The following is a 24,773-nucleotide window of genomic DNA, read 5'->3' as shown; positions in this document are numbered from 1 at the left end:
TTATTTATGAATCATTGGCTATGCCACGTGTCCCGTTAAAACTGTCATTTCTTCTATTCTATTCTCTTCTTTCCTTCCTTGCTGGGTTGGAATGATAGGAAGTTAGAATTTTAGGGTGTGTTTGGTTTTGATGAAAACGGGGTGGATAGAAAATAGAGAGAGGAAAATATGGTGAAAAATGTTGTTTTTTACTGTTTGGTTGATAAAGGAAAATAAGAGAGACAGAAAATAGGAGAGAAAGTTTTCCCTCCTAGGCCCACTTCTTTTATCCTCCCAAATTTGGGAGGAAAATGAGAAGAGAAAAATGCTAAGAAATGCATTTTACACAAATATCCTCTCACCTACCCCTCACTTTATTTCTTACATATTATGTAATAAGGGTATAATAGTCAATTTATATAAATGACATTTTCCATCATTCCATTTTTCTCTTCAACTAAACAAAAGAGTTTTCCACCCTCCCTTTTTTCCACCCTTCCAACGAAACACACAAAAGGGAAAACCAAATATTTTCTATTCTCTCATTTTTCCATCATTTCACAATTTTTCATCCTCCTACTTTTCCATTCTTCCAACCAAACGGACCCTTAATCTAAAAATGAGAGTTCTATGGAGTTTCAGAGCTTGTTTGATAAGAGATTTTTAGTAACGTTGTTTATATTTTTTTGGAAATACATGTGGATAAAAAATTTGGTTTAAAAAAAAGTGTAAAAATAAATGTAATATTGTTTAAACACTAAAAACTGTTATTTAAATAACGGTAACAAATAGACTCTCAATTTTGCAACTTGCCATAAATAGTTCAAAACAGTTACTACTAGAGGATAAATTTGCAGATTAAATAACATTCTTCTTTTTTTTTTTTTTTTAATTACTTGGGTTTAAGTTGAACTCAGATTTCTTCTTTAAAAAAAATAAAATTAACTTAGTTAAGTGGTGGTAGTAAAAAACATCCTTTGTGATGTCAAATCCTATCTCATTATTTCCCAAGCTTTAATGTGATCTTTCCCATTTTCTTGCTTCAATTGTCCGGCCCAATTGCTTATGGGATGTTGTCCTCTATGTATGAGTTTTGTACACATAGTCAGAGTCAGAACTTTGAATTAAGGGGCGGTTTTATTAGGGATGGCAATAGGGCGGGGCGGGGCCGAAGGATGAGATCTTCACCCCCGCCCCGCATGGATTTTTCTTGCCCCATCCCCGCCCCGCCCCGCATATCGGGGAAAATTTCTTGCCCCATCCCCGCCCCTTAAGGCCCCGCAAAGACCCGCCCTACACCGTAAAACTTTATTTCTTATTAATTTCCCTACAACTATTACCATTTTTTCAAATAAAATGACATGTTTCAATAATAAAAATATACTTGAAATTATAAATAAATTTATCCTATCAAATCAAACTAATTTTTAGCAAAAACTAAATAATATTATCTAAATGTTTAACAAGACAATATCACAACAAAAATCTCATAGTATGACACAATAAAATAATCCAAACTCCTAATACATAACAAAATAAAAATTGTCTAGTTCTTCAAAAAGAATCTCCACTTTCTTCCATCATTGTGAAACCACTTTCTTCTTCATCATCATAATCATCCAGGATATTTTGGAATTTATCTTCAATTCCATCTATGGTAGATGAAGAACCTAAAAAAAAGATAAAATAAATTCAATCAAACAATTGAAAAATATAATAAAGAATGCAGCAACATAAATCATTGCATAATTAAACTAGTAAATTTAATTACCATTAATTTCAGCCCATAACCAATTTTGAGCACACATTAATGCCTCCACAGTCTTTTGATGAAGTTTACTGTGATGTGGACTTAACAATCGACCACTTGTGCTAAATGATGACTCTGAGGCAACAGTTGACACTGGAATGGCAAGGATATCCAATACGTTACAAAATAGGATACTTTGGCCCATTAGATTTCCACCATGCCAAAATATCAAAATCCACAGTTCTTGGCATTAAATCATCCTCAAGGTAATGTTTTAACTCCAATTTAATATTCCCACCCCCTTTTTTTCTAACTAAGATATCTTTCAGAGTCTATAAGGGAGTCATCAACTTGCAGATCCTCTCCCACACAAGGGCCACGAGTACCTTCCCTATCCATTCTCCCAGAACTATAGTCACGAATCATTTCATAACAAATATCTCTAACCCTTTGAATTTCATTATCAGCTTCATCACCATAAATTATTGGAAAATAATATTCTAACAATTCAATCTTATATCTTGGGTCTATATTTATCCAACAAAGATAATATAAAATAATGGGAACGAAAAAAAAAATTAAAACAAATCTCCTTGGTAACGTTGTTAAACAATTAAAATATATTTAGCAACGTCGTTAAACAATTAAATTAAAAATCATAGCACCCGCAGCACATACACAAATGGGTATTCATATTTCATTGGCCTAAAAAACACTAAAACAAATCTCCTTTATACTAAGTAGTCAGTAGTATGCATTAGTTAATTCCTCCCATTTTGTGACTATTTCATAGAGAATGGGACAAAGTCTCAAACCTGTACCCCTTTCAAAAAAGAAACCTGTACCTTATATTTTTTAATAAAAATACATAAAACAAAATTAAATTGTAAATAATTTTTTGCGTGGAGAACGAGAATGAACAGCTAGAGCTAGTAGCCTAGTACATGATTGATGCCATCATATTGGCAATCAAACCAATAAGGAAACATATCCCTGACCCTCATCATCTTGTTTTCCAAAAATTAAAAAACAAAAACCCAGCTTGTAAAATAGATATGGATTTTAACAAGCACAAAGAAGCAGTGTTGTTATGCAGCCAAATGCCCACACAAAATTACAAAAACAATGACACAGACACATATTTAGAGCCACAGACTCATACCTCATTAAAAAAAATTATATTATGTTCATGATGAAAAGTAAGTTGAGAAAGACCGTATGAATCATGAATGAAATCAGCAATTCAAAGTATATAAATTTGTTTCTAATAAAGACAAAAAAAGTAAAAATTGGTACCTTATTTCCAACTTTGCTAGAGAGAAAAAAGAGGTAGAGCCACGTTAGGTAGAATAAAATAAGCTGATGATATTTTTGTTTAAATAGTAGGGTTTTAGGGTACGATAAAATTACAATTTAACCCATAAAATTACAATTTAACCCTTATTAATGCGAGGCGGGGCGAGGATGGGGCGAGCCGGGGCTGGGTGGGTCTAAAAAGTGTAAACCCATCCTTGCCCCGCCCCGTGGTGCGGGTCTAAAATCTCGCCCCATCCTCGCCCCACCACCTTTGCGGGATGGGGAAAACCCGCACGAGTCGAATTGGGGAGGGGCGGGTCAAGCGGGGCGGGGAAAAATTGTCATCCCTAGGTTTTATCATTAGTTGTGTGCACCGATTTCAACCTCAGATTCTGTTACTTAGCTACTGAGGTTTTTTTTTTTTTTTTTGGTGGGTAAGAACAAAATTATTTTTTATTAGAATTTTTAAAGAGCAGGGTTATTTATTTTGGATAAAATTAGTTAATCGAGCTTAATTTTGTTTTTAGTTTTACTGGTAATTTTTGTTGTTAGAGTTTTTTTTTTTTTGGCTTGTATATTTTGTTTTAGATTTTAGATCTATAAATTTTTTTATGGTTACTAAAATGAGGAAAATGTTAGAGTTACAAGTTTTTTTTTTATAAATTACTAATGTGATAAGTGGTTACTAGTAAGTAAAAAAATGATGTGAGTGGTGTGCCCATATGCAAATCAATAAGAATTTGCTACTAGAACAGTTTAAAAAAATATTATAAAAAATTTTGTGAGTATAGCATTACTCTTAAAAAAATCAATAATATTTTTAAAAGGAAAGAAAATGTGATTTTCTAGAACAAAATTGCTAAAATTAATACATATATATATATATATATATATATATATTTATATATATATATATATATATTGTAGGGATGAAGGGCTTAGATAAGGATATTGAGTCGTGGGCCGCACCCGAGGACGTCAAAGAGCCCGAAGACAAGTACGTATTAGTGAAGGCAAGTAGATTACTAGGCTGAGGAGGAGGTCTGATCGTAGTAAACAGGTGACGCTGTCCGAGGAGCAACCCCTCCTTGGCCAACAAAGTGGAAGCTTAAAGTCCGATCACCCATCAAGTACTTGGTAGTGGGCAACTGTGCTTGGGAGGATAAACTTTAGAGAAAGGTGAGTCAATATAGAATTGAGAAATATCTGAGAAAAAAGCCGCTACCATCACATTGAATACTTTGCATCTAACCAACTGGCCACATTAATGTGAAAATGATACCTAAACAGTAACTTCTAGCCTTCCAACTACCCACAAAGATTTCAGGAAGGTGTTGATGAGACAAGTATCAAGGAAATTAACAATCTAATCAACATGTGGAAGGCTGGGATGAAAGAAGGGAATGAAGTATAAAAGGGGAAGGATTCCATTACAGGGGGGATGAGAAAATTAGAAAAGAAATCACTGTGTAACCAAGAATTTGAATATTTGTATAAGTCTAAGAAAAATATATAAGAACATACCATCCTCGGACCTAACCAAGGAGTAATTTTCTTTCAATCTATTTGTCTTACTCATTCTAACACCAACTAGCCTATTGTGATTTACATTCTAACTCATTGAACGTTCAATAACTAGCTCACTCTCTAACAAATTTATTGATTTGGGCTCATTGGGCCATTGTCCAAACCTCTTGGGTTGTGGATCGAAACGTGTCCTTACATATATAATACTCCCTCAGTCCCAATTTGTTTGTCATGTTTAAAAAGTCAAACTTTTTGAGAAAGCATCATTTATTGTCTTGTCTACCTTATATAAATGTATAAGTTTACAAAACTACCCTTAAATAAATTTATCAGTTTTTTTTTTCAAAGAGCTATTCTTAATGAGGCAACTGAAAAGATGCCCTAGTTAGATTGATTTTTTTAAATATTTGTTAGTTTTCTTTTCAAAAAGTTTTGAAAATGAGAGATACTACGTCTACAACATTTTTACAACAAATCACAAGTGGTTAGTTGTTATTGGTTCAAATTTGAAACTAACACTAAGATTACTCTTTTGCCCTAATAATAACAACCAGTAACAACTTGCCACTTAGGATTTGTTGTAAAAATGTTGTAGACATATCATTTCTCTTTGAAAATAAAGTAAGGGTATAATAGGAATATTAGTAAATTAATGACTTTTATTTTTAAAAACAGGACAATATTTTGGGGCATCCTAAAATAGAATAGATGACAAACAAATTAAGACGGAGGGAGTAATATTTAAAAAAAAAAAAAAAACAATTTAGGAGGGGGCTAATTCCCCCCAAGTCTAAGGGTGGTTCCGTTCCTATTTGTAGGATTCATATCTTCCATGTACATAGACAAGACAATCACTTTACTCATTTGTTGGCTAAAAATACTCTAGATATTGATGATTTTTCTATTTGGATTTAAGATAATTTTTGCTATTTTCCTTGATGTAATTGTTGCTTTTCATTCATAATAAAGTTTGATATATTCCCATTAAAAAAAAAAATCCTATCTCCCCTCCTCCTCACTATCTACTTATGAAATAATAATAATAACAAATAACAAGCCCTTTTAATGTACAATATACTTATGATTTATGAAAGTGCCACTGCTTGTAAGAGCCCATGCTTGAGACAAAAAGATTTTCATTTTTTTTTTCTATAGTAATTTATTAAGATAAAAAATTAAAATTATTTTTATTGTTTACTTATCAACGATTGTAAATTATAAAATTTCTATATAATTGGACTTATTATTGGTGCTACTTGCTAGTAGTAAGGAGGAGTAGTCGGTAGTCCAATTACTTTGTCCATGTGCTCATTTGTATATGAGGAATGACAGATGGGGAAGCATCTACCTTGCATTGTCCCATTGATGTTGAATTTGTAGTTGTAGTGATGTAGATGAGTTGGACTAGTTCCTTTATCCTCTTTTACTTAATAAATTAATATTTATTTGGCAAAAAAAAAAAAAAAAATGCTATAAATCATCAACTCCAACTGCATTCTTTTAATTAAAATGAAAACTAATAACAATCAATCTTGATAGTAAAATGCCATCTCTTATTTTATTTCTTAAAAAATGAGAGATGCTACGTCTACAACATTTTTACAACAAATTATAAGTGGTTAATTGTTATTGGTTCAAATTTGAACCTAACACTAAGATTATTTTTTTGCCCCAACAATAACAACCAGTAACAACCTGCCACTAAAAATTTGTTGTAAAAATATTGTGGACATATCATTTCTCTTAAGAAATATATCAAAAGCTTAAGAAGATAATTATCAGAATTTTTTAAAAAAATTTTAAAAACCGAATTTCAGCTCGTCATCTATTTGCTATGTGCCTATGCAAGTAATAACTAATTAAAAACAAAGCACCGATGATTTGTAGGCCAGGATATTTTAGGCTCTAGCCCATAGGGTGCATAAAAACCAAAGCTTGCTGATGCCCACAAAATATTGTTTTTTGTTTTTTCATAAATGTTTCTTGATTGTATTTTTTTCCTTCCTTTTGGATAAAGTATAATTTTTGTGATAGAATTTGGTTTTTTTTAAGTTTTTGCCACTTGCAACTACCTTCATTGTTTTATCTGGAATAGAAGGGGAAGAAAAAAACATATGGGCTTGTAGCTTGTGGTTGTGGGTGGGGTTGTAACGTATTAATCAAGCAAATCATATAAATTAGAAATAATTTCTTAATGCAATCTTTGCTGGTGATTACGTGGCTGTAGATAAAAGTACGCCAAAGAGACATGATTCTGAAAGTGGACCCTTTTTTTTTCCCCTTTTCTTTTGGATGAGTAACTCAGAAAGTGAAGTTTATCCATGTGGAAAAAATTATTAGCTACTAAGTCCTAATCCAAGTTATGGTGTTGTACTAAAACTCCGCCTCTTGCCTTGCCGACCAGAGCCACCATTTTTCTTTATGTTCCACCTCGTTTCACCACGTGTCAGCAACTTGCTCTATGATGACATGGCAAGACACCTGTTGACCATGAGCTTGTGGATAAAGCTGAATTGAATTACGTGGTTGGTTGGTTTGCTTACGTGTTAAAAGATACGTGATGAAAAAGAGTGCCACGTACGAGTCAAAACGGCAGAACAAGTGTAAAAAAACACTTGGATCTCTGCCGGTGGACGAGGAAGCAAGAAATTTAATTGTGACTGCGTTTGGATAAGCTTAATGTCACTTCAAGAAACACGTACTCTACGTAAAAACAAATTTTAGATTGTGATAGCCGCAGAGACGGAGCCAGGATTTAGAGTTAGCGGGGACAATTTTGTTATTGGTTATGTGTGGCAGTTTTGAGCTCCAGCTCTATTGCTTAATTAATTACTAAGGGATTTTCTATTTTCTATTTATTATTGTTTTGTGCTTTTGATGTGTGCATTGTTACTGGGTAAGAAAAAAATTATTTTATTTAAATTTTTTTAAAGAGTTGGTTTGTTTGTTTTGGTTAAAATTGGTTGATTAAACTTAATTGTTTTTAGCTTTACTATTGGTAATTTTTGTTGTTAGGCTAATTTATTTTGGGCTTGTACCTATAAATTATTTTATGGCCTTTAGAAAGAGGAAAATGCTAGAGTTACAATTTTTATTTTACAAATTATTGATATGATGAGTGGTTATTAGTAAGTAAAAAAGTGAGATAATTGGTAGGTCTAGATGCAAACCAATAAAAATTTACAACTTCAACCGTTTGTAAAAATATTGTAGAAGAGTTTGTAACTATAACATTACTTTTAAAAGAATCAATGATATTATTAAGGGGGGGCAAAGTCTAATTTTATAGAACAAAATTACTAAAATTAGTAACTATATATATACTAATATTAAAAAAAGAAAAAAAAATTAGGGGGGGCCATTGCCCCCGAATGCCAAAGTTTACCTCCGTCCATGGATGGCTGCACTTTCTTTCAGTTTTAGAGCGATATAAACGCATTCCTTTTCAAGAGGTACGTAATTTGTTTTCATTTGCACTTGTTTTGCAGAGAGGCTTTTCTTACGAGGAAAAGTATAGGGGGACATGTGAACCTAACATTTGGTTTGGTTCTGAATGGGAGCTTTCGGAGACTTCCATATAGGCCATTATCTTTACAAAAGAGACTTCCAAATAGACCATTTATGCATTTTTCCCCACATTTTACTGTTAGGCAATAATCCCCATCAATGAGAGCAACAGAGCTTCGATGAATGCTTCGACTTTATCTTTGAGCAGTGTAACAAGAAACCAAAAAAAAATACAAAAAACGAAGGACAAAAGTGGCTAAATTTTGTTAACAAACATCAAACCACCACCTCCATGAATGTTTAGCTCCATTCACAGGGTTGGCTGCTATTGTCAAAACAAACAATTATGAAATTTTTGGCGAGATGCAGAACATTTTGGTTCTAATAAGAAATGTGGCCTGGGGATCCTCAAAAATCAACTAGTAATACTACTTTCATTCTGTATATTTGAAGGACTAAAGTCCTCCAAATGAATGGAGACCATGGAGGATATGTCAGTACTCAGTACGGATTAGGCCAATTAGATATTATAGATCACTGGTAACAATGGCCATTTTGTTAAAGAAATTTCATTTCAGCTTTTTCATCTTCACCATGTTCTCAGCTCGGAATTGGTGGATAGGATACACATACTCTGCAACAGCCAACAATGGTCGACGAAGAATTCACTGAAAACAATGGATGAAAAATTCTGTAACTCTAGACTTCCTGTTCAAGAGTTCTTTATTTTTAGGCAAAGCAATGCCTTGAACTTATCACAAACAGTATAGTTTTGATTCCCAGGGAAAAATTGCAAACTAACAACAATCCTCAAACAATTTTGTTAATTAGCAACGTTTCTAAACTATTTAAGAAACTAACATTTCAAGTTTGAAAGAGTCGATTTCACTGTATGCCTTGAACTTATCACAAACAGTATAGTTCTGATTTGCAGGGAAAAATTGCAAACTAACACCAATCCTCAAACAATTTTGTTAGTTAGTAATGTTTCTAAACTATTTAGGAAACTAACATCTCAAGTTTGAAAGAGTCGATTTCACTGTAGCAACTCAAGTATAAGAGACTTGAGTTTCATGTTAAACTCGATTATTAAAGAATCGATTTTCCCAACCAGAGAAGCCAAACTCAACGAAGAAGAACTAGAACCAGAGAAGACAAGAACAAAAACGAAGAACTACTGAAGAAGACAACAAAAACGACAAAGAAAAAAAAAATAACGAAGCAAGTCAAGCTACAAACCCAGCAATGGCAGCGAAGACAAATGGCGAGGAAATTGGCTCAGATTTAATGTGGGTGTTCTTAATCGGCTCAAATTTGGGTTTGGTTTTCTTCTTCTTTCTTTTCTCCTTCTTCCTCTGCCATGTGGGTCTAATTGGTCTAGAGAATGAAAAACGAAGGAAGAACACTCAGGTCAAAGAAAAGAAAGGAAATTGAGTGTGTAAAACTCAAGTTCCATAAATCTCAAGTCTCTTAGAAGCTGTTTGGATCACTTTTTTTCATCACTCAATTTCCGTCACTCATCACTTAAAATATCCTACCCGTTTGGCACCATCACTCATTACTCATTACTCAATATTTTTCACACTGTTTGTGGGCCTCATATCTGTCACTCGATGCAGTTTTTTTTTTTTTTTTTCAAGTGCCCAAACTCACCGAACCCAATAAAAAAAAAAAAAAAAAAAGAAAAGAAAACCCAGAAACCTGAACCCAGTGAAAAAAAAAAAAAAAAAAAAAAAAAAAAAAAAACCAGAACTAAAGACCGAACCCAGTGAAAGAAGAAAGAAGAAGGGAAAAAAAAAGAAAAAAAAGTAGATTGGTCAAAAGTTGCAACTGAGTTATGACTAGTGAGTCCCATGTGCATTTAATTACAAAAATATCATTGAGTTATGAGTTATGGAAACTGAAAATAGAGTTATGAGTTATGGAAACTGAAAACAGACAAAATGTGTTTTTGGTTTTCATAACTCATAACTCAAAAATCAGAAAATTAAGTGATAGAAATAGAGTTATCGTACAGCCAAACAGACTTTTAACTATGGGTCCCACTATTTTTGAGTTATAAGTTATGGAAATAAAGAATTGAGTTACGAAAACAAGCCATCCAAACAACCTCTTAAACTAGATTTGCTACAGTGAACTCGGGTTTAACATACTCAAGATCTTAATTTGCTAATATGTTTTGAAAACCTGTTAACTATCGAAATTTTTTATAAAATAGTGTTATTTTCAAAAAAAATCCCTGATTCCCATCCAGTTTCACCAAATCCAATGAGGCATACATCCCATTTTATTCTCAGGCAACAACTTTACTATGGAGACAATTTTTTCTACAATGATAAATTGTAAATAAGAAACCATCACTTTGACATAAATCCACCATTGAGATCACTTTTATTTTTCATCACTGGCAATTTGTAAGCTCCAAGTACGATTTTTCTTTGTGGGTGGTATGACGGTATGACAAAAAGGACAGTCCCAAACATACCAGCCCCATTATAACTGCTATTGACCAATCAATAGCCTAGTCTCTCTACAATTTTTTTTTAAAAAAGTACAAATTTAAGGGCTCGGGGAAGCCAGGCATTTCAATGCATTACAGCCAGTTCGTATGCTTTTGATAAGGTGAAAGATGTCAAATAGAACAGTTCATCTCAAACATACATGTAAAATGATTACCAAACAATGGTTGAGCTTAACGAACGAAAGAAAATTACAAAAAAGGAATATAAAATTAACCTTGGAATTCCATGAGCGGATATCGTGATAATAAATCTACCTAGATTCATATGAAAAGAATGTATGTAATGGAGTTGTCTTCACAATGTGTTGCTTACTGGACAAAGCTATCTACGCCATCACCTGTTACTCAGCGCTAACACACCCAAGTTCAATTTTAGCTTCTGGTCCCCTCTGGTGTCTGTCTGAACCCGACCAATGAATGCACAATAATATCAGCGAGAACCATCACCAAGTAGACCAGTTTTAGCAATGCGCAATTCATGTCGAGCTTTACTTTCTTGAGAGAAAAGGCTTGACTGTTTCTACAACTACCTGTTTTGCATGAAAACAAAGAAACAAACTATTGAGATCTGGAGAAATGTCAAATGGGTTTCTACATTTGTTATGTGGAAATCACTGTCTGTTCACACCCTTGATAAAGGAAATTCCAATTGAAGCACATTACTGGATCGTATAGGAAGCCCTGTATGAAAAAATCATACAGACTCTAAACTTCATGCTCACATTGTGACATTGTGAGATAGAAGGGCAAAGCCATTTGGTTGGTGGTTCTGGCTATGGAGGTCTTAACATCTTTACCAATAAACAATATCGGTTGTCTCAGGCTATTTCACTTCTCTTTTTCTTTTTTCTCTTTCCCGAGAATACTAATCAGCACTTCCTACTGCTTTATATAGCAGATTACTAGTGTTCTTACCCTCCCATCATAGGATAATGACGCAAAGATCCAAGGCTCACGAACGCTCCAAGCAAGGCCTTTAAATCAAGTGGAAACTGGTCAGCTTTAGTTATTAGATAAAATGCATAGAAAAACCAAAAGGATGCAGTGGTTACCATAAACACTGTCTTCGTAGTCACTATATGAATTAAGTAATGGATTCAACCGCCGAGTAGGTGAATCAACCAGGCTGCCAAAAACACAAACATTGATGATATCAGCAGACTCCAAAGAATGAAATAATAAGTCGAAGAACAACAGAAGAAAACAACCTTTCAGATGTAAAATCATCACTGCTAGATGGAGAAGTCACCCACAAGTTGACATTTGAGTCTGTACCAGCACTCTGCAATAGGATACATTTTATAAAAAAAAAACATCAATAACTAAAGTACCTGAAAAACACGATGACTGGTTTCATACTTTCAGTGATTCAGTCAGTCAGTCACCAGATATTTAGAGAAATAGTGGTCTTACAATACTGGAATATACAGCACATATGAGGCAACAGTTGCACGACTTAGACCTAAAACCTTTTTATAAGCCAAAACAAGACCTTACAAAGGCTTGAACGGAAAATGCATGCTATTGTATCTGTTCAGGATTTTAAAGGCTTGAATACATATGTATGCATGTGTGCATATGAGTGAGAGAGAGAGAGAGAAAGAGAGTACCAAGATCAGCCGATCATATTCAGGGTTACACTTGACAGCCCATGTCCTGGTGATTTTTTTAAACAGGTCAAAATTAGGCAGCTAAAAGTATGCGAAAATATATAAATTCTGCTTTAATAAAGGATATGGCCAGTTAAAAACACCTAAAAGTGCACAAATATGGTAACACAAAACACTTTAAATGCATGTATACAGAATGGTTCATCAAGCAGAAACATGGTTGACAAAGATCAGAACTGCAACAGTGCTCAACATATATACCAGTGTGTATGTCCAGGAAGTTCTTGGATGGGAACCTTTGGTTTTCTAAGATCCCATATGTTTATCCCAGATTCATCTTCTGCAGTGACCTGCAATAATTGTAAACTATTTATTATGTTGCAGTAAAGATATTTCTTATTTTTATGCTACTTATAAAAAAATTAAAAAAAAGAAAAAGAAAAAGAAAAGAAAAGGATATTTCTTATGCTATCCACCACACACAATGTAACATACAATAGGTACACATATCTTTGTGAGGACAGACACCCACTAGGCTCTAGCTGCCAAAGAAACTAGATATATGTAAAAATCGTACAAATTTATCTTTTAAAAAATAATTATATCACACAGAAGAGCACGCTTAATGCAAAGTTACGTTCTTACAAGTATATGTTTTTTCTTGGGGTTGTAATCAATATTGCGGACATGGCCACGCTCAATTGAATTTGTCTTCCTGCAATTAACAATGCCATCAAGCAACAGCAAGATTTTGTGTGAGTTGTCACATGAAATTAGCAGTTCTACAAAACACCTTTGCTCCCTTTTTGTAAATCAAGAAGTCATTCACAATTTAAAGCAATGTATTAATGATGTGCGAGAAGTATAACATACTTCATTGTACGTAGATCCCAAACTTGGATGGCTGATTCATAAGTTGCAGCAACAGCATTCACATCATGTGGATCCCATGCTCCTCCAGATAAGTTGTGCAACATGCCAACCGACTCTTTTGATTGTACCTAGATTTTGCAAGAAGGCCTAAATGAGAATCAGCACGAGAATTAAGGAGTAAAATAGTTACACTATGCAGTTACTCCACAACTATAATGATTAATTGCACAGTATGAAAAACATTTATGATAATTTTAAACAAGAAAATAGAACTCCCCTTTTAGATAGTTCAATAGTTACAACAATGGAGGATGAGAGATTTAAACCCTGGACATCTCCGTTGGAAACTCTAGGAGGTGTCAGTTGAATTACAAGGCTCTTGACTATCTTGCCAACTAAGAGTTTAAGAGGTTATATTTGTACGCAGCAATAAATTATATCAGACAATCAGTATAAATTGAAGAAATCTGACATACGTCTAGAAAGTAGAAAGTGAGAGATATCTTCCAAGCCATTTGACCAACAAGTGGCCCAATCAAAAGCATAATCACTACAAAGTACAGACATACTTGGCCCAATTTTAATACCTTACATGCTGTGTTTTCTCAATTTTGGAAAATTCTTGATTGGGCGTAGAATTTGAGTTCTAATCCTATTACCTTACATTTTGTTGATTAGTATGAGATTTGGTAGGCAATCTTTAAGTTGTTAAGGTCTTAAAAAGGTCTAGTCAACTAAAGATTATGGAGGAAAAATAGGATTACAAATTCACATATTCATAACTAAAACGAGAATGAAATTATTTTGTTCTTTTTTTTTTTGTGTGGGTAAATTATACATGCAGGTTGGGACTTAAAACACATGAAACACATGACCTGATCCTCCACCCCATTATTATTATTAAGGAAGAAGGAGGTGCCATTTGGGCCTAAAGCTTGGAATGTGTTGTTGTTGTTGTACATGCATTAGGTCATCATACTTGGGTCTTGGGAACGGGAGAATCCTAATAACTCTACAAATCCATAGCAACGGGACAATGAAGAAAGAGATGGTCAACTGAATCACCATTACACTTGCACATGTAGCACCAATCCAATATCCAAACCTTCCTTTTTTGTAAATTGTCAATCGTTAAGCATTTCCCTAAAGCAACAGCCCAAACAAAGAAAGCTACTCGAGAAGGAATCTTCTATTTCCAAATACTTTTCCAAGGAAAATAGTAGTAATTAGAGCCCACTAAAATACTATAATAATCCTTAACCATGAACCCCTTATCTCTATCAGGTTTCCAACACATCTTATCCTCACCAAACCCCCTTACTAAAGAACCATATGTGTGGTATCCATGAAACCCGACATAGCCTCTAATTCCCGAGCATGCACACCCCTAAAGAAACTTACATCCCAAAAGAGGACTCCATTAGCGGACTTCATAAGCTCAGCCACACTAGCCTCCTTATATGGGGCTTCTAGCTTGTTGGCAAGGCAAGGTTTGGTTGTTATCGAAATTGGTATATATGGTTGATTGTTCTCCATTGCTTATTGTGGTGTCTTTGGAGGGAGAAAAATAGTAGGTGTTTTGAAGATAATGAGAGATCCATACCAGACCTCAAGTTATTTTTCTTTAGAACTTTATTGGATTGGTTGACTGCTATGCGAAACCAATCATTCTTTTTCTTTTCTTGATTTCCTAGATTCTTGTAATTTTTGTAATTGAATTGTTTGACCCCTTGTACACTCCCTGTGTACTAGGGTGTTCCATTTTTTATATCAATAAAACTTATTACTTATCAAAAAAAAATCCTGATAACTCTAATGCTTTTGGAAGCGAGAGAGGAAACTTAGCCATTTACTACATTTGCCACAATCACAATAGGTGGGCATATGCTCATTGTACAAATTTCATTATGAGCTATACCTGAGCTGTTTTTTTGGAACAATCTAAGCTCCACAAGAAAAGGGTTTCCTCATCAATGCTGATCAGCTTATCATGCCTTCCAGAGGGCCACCAAAGAATGCTGTTCATGGTGTACAAAATATAGGATAAGTGAGCTGATGAATCACACGTCAAAGAACTTAAAAGCCTAAAAACTAAAAAATAGATAGATTTTTCTTAAGTAGAAAAATATTGCAATATAGCACCACACAGTCACCACTAGAGTGATCCAGATAGAGCTGAAAAGCTACATGATCTAAAAAGAAATAGATGGAGAAATTATACATTCTTGATAAGTACCTAATATGCCACATGACATGATACGAGGATGGGGAAAAAAATAAAACTTGTTCTTGATTCCTAGAGTAAAGAAATGGAAGATTAGGATAAACAAACTTACCATTTAATCTTTCCGACATGAGCATCAAGTGAGGTAATTCTTTCCAACTGAGGAGAATTCAACTCGCCGTATAACTCAGGGATCTGCCATATTGCTGCTCCATATGATTCACCTTCAAGAGCATTGAACAAAATAAAACAAATCAATAGCTTTGACTTTGAGCCAGTAGACTTGCTTGCAAACAGAAACGGGTGTAAATAATAAAATGCTCAATCAAGAATATTCTGCTGTATGGGCTTTCCCCAAGGTGTAAAAAGTCTTATCTAGCTCTAAGATCTCGATCCACGGCTTAGTAATCTGTAGACGCTTCATATGAAGCCCAAGATCCGCTGAATAAGGAGAATCCACTTTTCTAGGCAAGCGAGGAAAGACTAGCTAACAAGCGAACAAACAAGAGCTCCTACTCGTCTTCCTGCTCCAACTCCTATACAAGAAGCTACATATGCTCTGACAAGATGCTTTCTATTCTCTACTGCATTTCCTTTTATTATTCCTACTGCTACTCTTAGTCCTCCCATTAACCTTTTTGGAAGAATTATTGGCGAAAAATTGGATTTAAAACTCTATAATAATAATTAAAAAACCTAAGTTAAGGTCATAATGTTTTCTGAGGAGAGCCACTAATCAGACCCAGTAAAAATAAGACTCAATAGTCATCACTCCCAATCACAACTCATGTTAGGGAGAATGGCTTATTGAGGGTGACCAAATTCAAAGTCCATAGTGGGAAGAGTGATTGCATGAGGAATAGGAGTGCCTAGTAAAGAAAGTCAACCTTGATGACAGTACGTTATTGATAGTAGTCTCACTTTTGGTTCAACCAAACAGTGAGGGGGGAAAAAATCATTACCTAACTCTTTGGACTTTGATGACAGATGCATGGAATGCTTTTATTATAGGAATACAAATTTTTGATTCGATGCTTATTTATAGTATCCTCACTTTTGGTTCAAACAGTAGGGCCAGGTGGAATTATTACCGAACTCTTGGGACTTTGATGAAAGATACACAGAATGATTTTGTTGCAGAAAAAAAAAAAAAAAAAAAAAAAAAAAAAAAAAAAAAAAAAAACTCTTTACTCAATGCTTATTGATAATGAATGCTTGGATAGTAAAATGTGCCTAGGGTAATATGTAAGCTACATATTGAAAAGGTACATGATCATGTTAATTGGGATTGTGTGCTATTCTTGTTGAAAAGGTTTGGAATTGGTGAAAAGTGGAAAAAATGGATTTAATATTGCATGTCAACTGTTCAGGTTCTCAATTATGGTCAATGGCACTCAACTGGCTTCTTCGGTAGCTAGGGGCTAAGGCAAGGAAATCCTCTATCTTCGCTTCTATCACCCAAGTGATGGAAATTTTTAGTAGTATGCACCTATCCAACAGGAAAAAAAAAAAAAAAAAAAAAAAAAAAAAAAAAAAAAAAAAAAAAAAAAATTAGTAGTATGCTACAAAAGACTAGTGGTTTCATGTTAGGTTCAAGGCTGAAGGAGGGAATAGAAGCGTAATGGAGATCTCACATTTGCTACTTTTTGATGACATCATAATTATTTCTGATTCTAACCTAGAGTAGTTAGGATGCCTTCAATGTGTCCTTTGCTATAAAGTGGTATCAAGTTTAAAAGTTAATTTGGAGAAAAGTGATTTAGTGCCAGTGGGTGAAGTGAATGTTGCCATGGGGTTTGCCTCAGTGTTGGGTTGTGAAGTAAAGCCTTCCAATGCAATATTTGGGATTACCTTTGGGCTCTTCTTTTGAAGCTCAGATCAGTTTGGAATGCTATCATTGAAAAGATGGAGAGAAAGAAAGCAAGGTGGAAGTGTTAGGAACCCGGTGGTTCCTAATGGGGATGGATAGGGATTATAGGGGAATTGATGGGAATCATAGGAAAATTGACTTAATTTAAGGTAGTCACCCTCCATAGAGAAATATTAAGAGAGAGAGAGGAAATATACTAAGCAATGAGTTGGTTTATTCTTCAATTGATATCTATTATTGAATTACAATCATGTATTTATAGGAGATTAGCTCTAATGTCATTGGCCCACATGGCTCAAGATAATTGGCTAGTTAATTCAGCATGTGCTCTATGAATTAAGTCATGTGTTAAATGAGCTACATGTGCTCAAATCCTAACTAACTCATCCTAATCTCAACCAACTAACTAACTACCTAACTAAAGGAATTATAACAATTGTTTCATATTCCTAACATTTCCCTCTCCTTGACTTGCCCACAAGGCGTTGTTGTGAAATGACACTTTTTTTTTTTTTTTTTGATAAGTAAAAGATATATTGATAAAAAAAGGGGACACCCTAGTGCACAGGGAGTGTACAAGGGAAAGGAAATCAAATACAAAAATTACAAGAGTCAAGGAAATCAATAAAAGAGGGGAAAGATTTATCTTGCAAAGCAAACAACCAATCCCTTAAAGTTCTAAAAAAGAGAAGCTTGAGGTCAGGAATAGATTTCTCAGTATCTTCAAAACATCTACTATTCCTCTCCCTCCAAAGACACCACAATAAGCAATGAGGAATGATGGACCAAATATAACCATTTCGATGACGACGAAAACTGCCTTGCCAACACCATAACAGCCCCAGAACAGAGTGCGGCATAACCCAAGAAACTCCAAAAAGGCCCAACACCATAGACCAAAGATCTGAAGCAAAAGGACAATGAAGAAAAAGATGGTCAACCGATTCACCATTTCTCTTACACATGTAACACCAATCCAGAATCCACACCTTCCTTTTACGTAAATTATCAATCGTCAAGCATTTCCCTAAAGCAGCAGTCCAAACAAAGAAAGCTACTCTAGAGGGAATCTTTTGCTTCCAAATACTTTTCCAAGGAAACCCAATGGAAGCGATGCCAGCTAAAATTCTATAATAACCACTAACCAAGAAACCCTTGACTTTGTTAGGAATCCAACATATTTTATCCTCACCTCGGCCCCTAATATGCGAACCATAAATAGAAGCCATGAAGTTGGACATAGACTCTAAATCCCGAGCATGCACACTCCTAATGAATCTCACATCCCAAAAGAGGACACCATGAGCGGACATCATAAGCTCAGCCACACTGGCATCCTTATTCCTACAAAATCTGAACAACTCTGGAAATCTAACAGCAAGAGAAGTCTCTCCACACCATCGGTCTTGCAAAAACTTCACTCTAGATCCGTCACCAATATCATACAGAATATGGTGAGAGAAAGAAGGCCATCCCTGACTGATATTTTTCCATAAACTAACCCCATAAGGGCCAATCACAGCTCTGGAAAACCAGCCCCCCCACATACAACCATACTTTGACTCTATCACTTGCCTCCAAAGGGCATCTTCCTCAACCCCAAATCTCCAAAGCCACTTTCCAAGTAAAGCTTCATTGAAAAGTCTAATCTTCCTTATCCCTAAGCCACCCGAAGAAATAGGAGAACAAACAGTAGCCCATTTAACCAAATGGATTTTAGGATCATCTCCAAGACTGCCCCACAAGAAATTCCGCTGGAGCTTCTCAATTCAGTTAGCGAAATGACACTTTTATTAGGAGAAACTAGCCACTAACCCAATACGCCAAAGCATCTTGACCATTGATTACACGAACAGCTCCAAAACAATTAATCACAACCCATGACATAGGAGCATAACGCAAAGCAGTCGTATTGAAATTAACCTTCAGCAATATAGAACTCAATTTCTTATAAAAATTGTGATCATCTCAGCTATGGAATCCATCATTTATCTCACAACTATTACCAAGAAAAGAAGCATCTAGTCCCTTGGCTTTGTGACAGCCACTAAGCAACAAGATTTGGCCCCCAACGTGAGTATGTGGTAAGTCTACGTCTTCATTCTTGATTGCATGAACAGACCCATTTGGTGAAACATGAGTTTGGCTAATGCCAATGAGCATTGGATTACTCACAATAACAAAGTGGTTCTTGAATAGTAGCCTTCAATGGATTGTCACAGGCAGTAGATCCAAATCTGACTTGTAGTGCTTGAACAAAGGCATCCCAACTCACAAATAACCTAGTATCTTCAGCATCTTCAAACCACACTAATGCTTCCCCATCCACGTGAAAATAGGCCATTGGAAGCTTTTCATGATTTGGGGTCTTGTAATAGTTGAAGTATTGGTTTGCTTTATAAACCCAAGTAGTAGGTTCTTCACCCTTGAACCTAGGAAAATCAACCTTGATTGATTTTGGAAAAGTTATGGCTAGAGCATTACTTGATATATAATTCTCATTGGACCGAGGTGTTTGGGATTGTTGATGTTTCTGCATCAAATAATTTCTTCAAAATGATGCTAAGTTTTTCTGAACTTCTTGAAAGTTGGAAATAGCTTCGTCTAGAAGTGTTGTAGATTTAGTTTCAACCACGGCTTCAGGATGAACAGCTCTGAAACCACTTGTTAGGAGTCTGGTGGTTCCTAATGGGGATGGATGGGAATTGTAGGAAAATTGACTTAACTCGAGGTAGTCACCTTCCATAGAGAAATATTGAGAGAGAGAGAGAGGAAATGCACTAAGCAATGAGTTGGTTTATTCTTCAATTGATATCTATTGTTGAATTACAATCATATATTTATAGGAGATTAGCTCTAATGTCATCGGCCCACATGGCTTAAGATAATTGGCTAGTTAATTCAACATGTGCTCTATTAAGCCACGTGTTAAATGAGCTACATGTTAATTCAACATATGCTCTAGGAATTAAGCCGTGTGTTAAATGAGCTACATGTGCTCAAATCCTAACTCATCATAATCTCAACCAACTAGCTAACTACCTAACTAAAGGAATTACAACAATTATTTCATATTCCTAACAGGAAGGATCACTCTCTTTAATGGTACATTATCTTCCTTTCCTATGTATTTCATGTCAACTTTTACGATACCAATTCACATTTGAAATAGACTAAAGAAGTTCCAAAGAGATAGCTTGGAGGGGAATGGGAGGTTCCTTTATATTCCATCTAGTTAGTTATGGCATGGGCATGGAGTGTTCTTTGTTGAAAAAGGGAGGATTAGGAATCTGTTGTAGGAATGCATTAGAAAAACATGTTTCATTTCTCCTCTTGTTGTTATTGTTGCCATTTGTGAGGGAAAATTTATAAATTGGAGATCAATTACTGATATTAAAACCAATGTTAGGGTTAATCACCTAACACATGTTTTCCCAAAAATTCAACATGATATCAAAGCATTGAACTCTGAACCTTCACAGCTGGTACCACTTGACTTCCGCCATTGTTGGCAATTGGTCTTTGGTTCATTTCAACACCGACAACCACTTTCATAGCCAGGGCTATTGCCTCCAACTTCTCTTAGTGCTGAAAACATTAATAAAGTGGTCACCCAACACCTGCAATCACATTCCCTACCTTTTTTTAGTTATCAGCAATCACGAAATATGGTTGCACAACTTTGATGACTCCCTACCTCCCCAAACTATGCAGCTTTTTGTAAACCCCAGACAACACTGACATTGTGTGACACTGACAACATCCTAAGCCTCTAGATTTTGCCACTTTCACTGACAACACTGACATTGTGTGACACTGACAACATCCTAAGCCTCTAGATTTTGCCACTTTCACCAATCCCAGACCACGCTGGTCTTGTGAAAACCAAATATTATATAGCAAGACTTGATTTGACCCATATCACACTCCTGGACTTGGTTCCAAATTACCGTTGCTACCACCCTCCCCTCGCCAAATAGAATGTATTGGGTCTAGAAGTTCACAGCAATTTAAGAATTGATTGTCTCTCAGTATTGCTTGGTTCGAGGTTCAATTCGTAACAAAATTGCTTCTTTGTGTCTCTACCAGAGTGTATTTTTTTGCTTTATTTAATTATTATTTTTTGTGCTTTATGAAAGAGTATTAAATGAGGGTGGAATTTTTTCTCTAAATATTTTAAGTTTATTATAGGGGATGGCTCTCATTTTCACTTTTGGTGTGATCCTTGGCGTATGGATTGTTCTCTAAAAGACCTCTTTCCTTACTTATTTAGATTGACAATGGAAAAGGGTGCTTCAATAACCATGAATCTTGCTAGGTATATGGGATTGGAATTCTCAATTGACTCAAGCTTTTCAAGATTGGGAATTGGAGTTTGTGGAGTTTTTTTTTTTTTTTTTTTCCTATACTCTGATATTCCATCTAGTGAAGGAAAGGATCAATTATCCTAGACTTTGACTAAGAAGGGAAAGTTTGAAGTCTGTTCATACTATGACATTCTAAGAAAGTCCACAGGAGTTTACTTCCCATGGACAAGCATTTGGAGGGCTAAGACACCTCCAAGGGCCACTTTCTTGACTTAGGGAGCATTTATATTGTATGTGCGAGAATGAGATTAATGGGGAGTATGTTGAGCATCTTGTTTTGCATTGTTTAACAGCTCAAGATATTTGGTCACTTGTGTGTAATTGTATATATTATTCCGGCTAGTCTGGGATGCCAAAGACTCTGTAGCAAAAGTTCAAGTATTGGCAAGTAAGATTTAAACAAAACAAGCAGTCCAAGATACGGAAAGCAGTTTCACTAATGTGTCTTAGGAACAACTTAGCAAGAAAGGAAGAACAGAATCTTTCCCATTCATGTCATTAAACAATCCTAGTGTGATCCTTGTAAAATTTGAGACTACAATGGGTAGTAGCATCCAGTCATTTTCTTTTCTTGATTTCTTAAATCTGTTGAATCTCCTATTACAATATTTTAGGAGTGGTCCAATGCACGGACTGTGCATTCAAACTGACTCCTCTCTCAAATAAAATTATTTTTACAACACCAACACTTTAGACCCAAAATTTTGGGATTAGTTAGGGTCGGTCACATTTATTCTTTTCTTCCATGCTATTCTATCTAAATTCATATGCGCTATTACTTCCTTAATTGACATGTCATTTTTTATATTACTTCTACTAAAGTGATTTTTACTTTAAAAAACAATAATAATCTCCAGCACCTCTGAGCTATAGAATGATCGAAATCAGAACCACTAATGAATGTCTTAGTATAACACCTATCAGAAAGTAATAAAAAATCCCAATCATAAATCTATTTGCAATGTTTATGGTCGAATACAATGCTTGCAAGCTCCTTAGAAAGTCGGAACAAATCATACAAAGCTATGCATTTCATTGTTAAGTAAACATCGTGGCGGCATAATCAAGTTTTGAATTTTATATATATATATATAAATAAATAAATAAAAGATCAGGATCAATGAAATCAAATACCAGAAGAGTAGACAGTGGAGAAGATCCGTTGATCGAAGGGACAGGAAGCGAGGTCCCAGATCTCGTTCGGGTGCGAGAACAAACCCTCGCATATGAGCTCGGTTCCACCTGATGAAACCCGAATCAAATGCACCTGAAACAAACAACCTCAAAACTCCATTAATTTAAGAAACCAAAAAAACACAAATTGAGATCAAATTTTGCTAACGCTAAAATATAAACCTCGTTTTCTTCTTTGAGACTGAGAGTGCCAGTGATGAAGCTGGTGTGATCTGTGTCTGCTTTCACATCCGAAATGCATCTAGCCTGGACAAAGATTTTTAGGGTTTTACATTTTTTTTTTTTTTTTTCAAGATCTTGAGGCTCAGTAAAAGAAAAAAATTGAATTTAGGGTTTGGATAATTTTGAATAATTAACCTGGTATTTGAGGCCATATCCAATGCCTGATGATCCTCCTTGCATTGGTTCACCGATCTAGCTGGGGAACTATCTTAGCTTTACTTCTTAACTGTTAACGGTAGCAAAAAACCAAAGAAAGTTATGAGAGTACGACTGGATATACTTAGAAAGGGTTAATACGGTGCGTTTTGGGAGTCTAACGGTCAAGGCCCTTTTCGTCTTTGTCGTCTCGTGCTCTCTCTTTGTTGGATTTGATCTCAGACTGGATCAAGTCAGGCCCAGTATTGAACCGATCGAAACACGTTAACCCAGCCCATAGCTGTTCCAAATCATTGCTTTGCATGTTAAATAATTGAGGTAGGGAGATTCCTACCCTAAATATCTTTACTGAAATACACAAAAAATACTAGTTCAACTACAAAATTTTTTTTTCTCAAAAAAAAAAAAAAAAAACTACAAAATTTTTGGCGGTTAACATTATCTTTTACTATGTTTTTGTGGAAAATTGAATGACATTAACAAACAGAACAAGCACCTATAGAATTTAAGACAATAATGCATCTCATAATACAAGCTCATATATATATATATATATATATAACCGAAACCTTTGAAATTCTCATAATTTTTCACGTTAGCACAATATTTAAATAAAATGATACGTATTTAAATAAAATTATTTTTATTTAATAAATTTTTAAAAATAGATATATACATATTTTTTGGATAAATATGACAAATCAAATAATGAAAGAAAGTAGTATTTCATTAACAACTATAACAGTTGTGTCTATCTAAAATGTTATCGAGAAAGCCTAAAATCAATAGAATAGAATTACCTAATGATAGAATTTAAATAAAAAAGAGAGATAAAAAAAATGTAAAAGAAAAAAAAAGATTGAATTTGCATTTTTTTTTACTACGTTTCTTTAAAAAACGTAAAAGGAAAAAAAAGATAGAACTTGCATTTTTTTTTCCTACCATTTGTTTGTTTGTTTGTTTTTGATTTTTTTTTTTTTTTTTTTTTTTGGGGGGGGTGGATGAAAGCATACTTATTGTTAGAGTCACATTTGATATAAAATTTAAATCTTATTAAAAATATAATTCTTAAAAAAGTGTTATATTTCCATACTAAAAAAAATAGAATTAAAAAAAGAAACGTCATATGAATAGAATCAAAGAAAAAAAAAACGTGATTGATGGTTGAGGCAATAAGGATATAAGATAAGATAGTTTTTTTTTTTAAAGGATATATATTTTTAGAGCCACATTTGTTATAAAATTTAAATCTTATTGAAAATATAATTATTAATCAACGTGTTATATTACCATACCAAAAACAAAATAGAATTAATAAAATAAAAAAATAAAAAGGTCTTATGAATAGACTGAAGGGGAAAAAAGGTGATTGATGGTTGTAAGGAAATAGGATATGATTTTTTTTTTAATTAAAACCTAATTATCAAACGTAGAAATAAATTAAAAAATCCACAAAGAACAACACAACTTTATCCAATTGAGCTTAGACGCCGTGATTGCGTCACGTGGTTTCACCAAATTGCAGAAATTTTAATAAATTTTTAGACTTTAAGAAAAAATATACATTTTTTTGAATAAATATGTACATTTTTTTTAATAAATATGACAAATCAAGTAATGAAAGAAAGTAGTATTTCATTTACAACTATAACAGCTGTGTCTATTTAAAATGTTATC

General features: G+C 34.4%; 1 protein-coding gene and 1 non-coding gene across 2 annotated transcripts; both read right to left on the bottom strand.

Annotated features, from left to right (window-relative positions):
* Positions 1-2,642: 2,642 nt before the first annotated feature.
* On the bottom strand, positions 2,643-2,738 carry LOC115978456. Its single transcript, XR_004088736.1, has one exon. It is a non-coding gene; the product is annotated as a small nucleolar RNA Z102/R77 (small nucleolar RNA).
* Positions 2,739-10,638: 7,900 nt separating this feature from the next.
* Positions 10,639-23,386, bottom strand: LOC115974612 (WD repeat-containing protein DWA2). The gene is made up of 13 exons (XM_031095035.1): positions 23,076-23,386; positions 22,881-22,964; positions 22,659-22,791; positions 15,400-15,511; positions 14,982-15,081; positions 13,064-13,191; positions 12,836-12,905; positions 12,452-12,540; positions 12,191-12,236; positions 11,789-11,862; positions 11,633-11,706; positions 11,496-11,554; positions 10,639-11,110 (listed from the first exon to the last, which is right to left on the bottom strand). Exons 1-13 carry the CDS (start codon positions 23,118-23,120, stop codon positions 11,069-11,071), a joined length of 1,056 nt encoding a protein of 351 aa, XP_030950895.1. The 5' UTR covers positions 23,121-23,386; the 3' UTR covers positions 10,639-11,068.
* Positions 23,387-24,773: the final 1,387 nt, after the last annotated feature.

The sequence above is a fragment of the Quercus lobata genome, chromosome 2, assembly GCF_001633185.2.
Source record: "Quercus lobata isolate SW786 chromosome 2, ValleyOak3.0 Primary Assembly, whole genome shotgun sequence".
In the NCBI taxonomy this organism is placed as follows: Eukaryota; Viridiplantae; Streptophyta; class Magnoliopsida; order Fagales; family Fagaceae; genus Quercus; species Quercus lobata.
The sequence above is the reverse complement of the archived record's forward strand: the minus strand, read 5'-3'. Positions and strand labels throughout refer to the sequence as shown.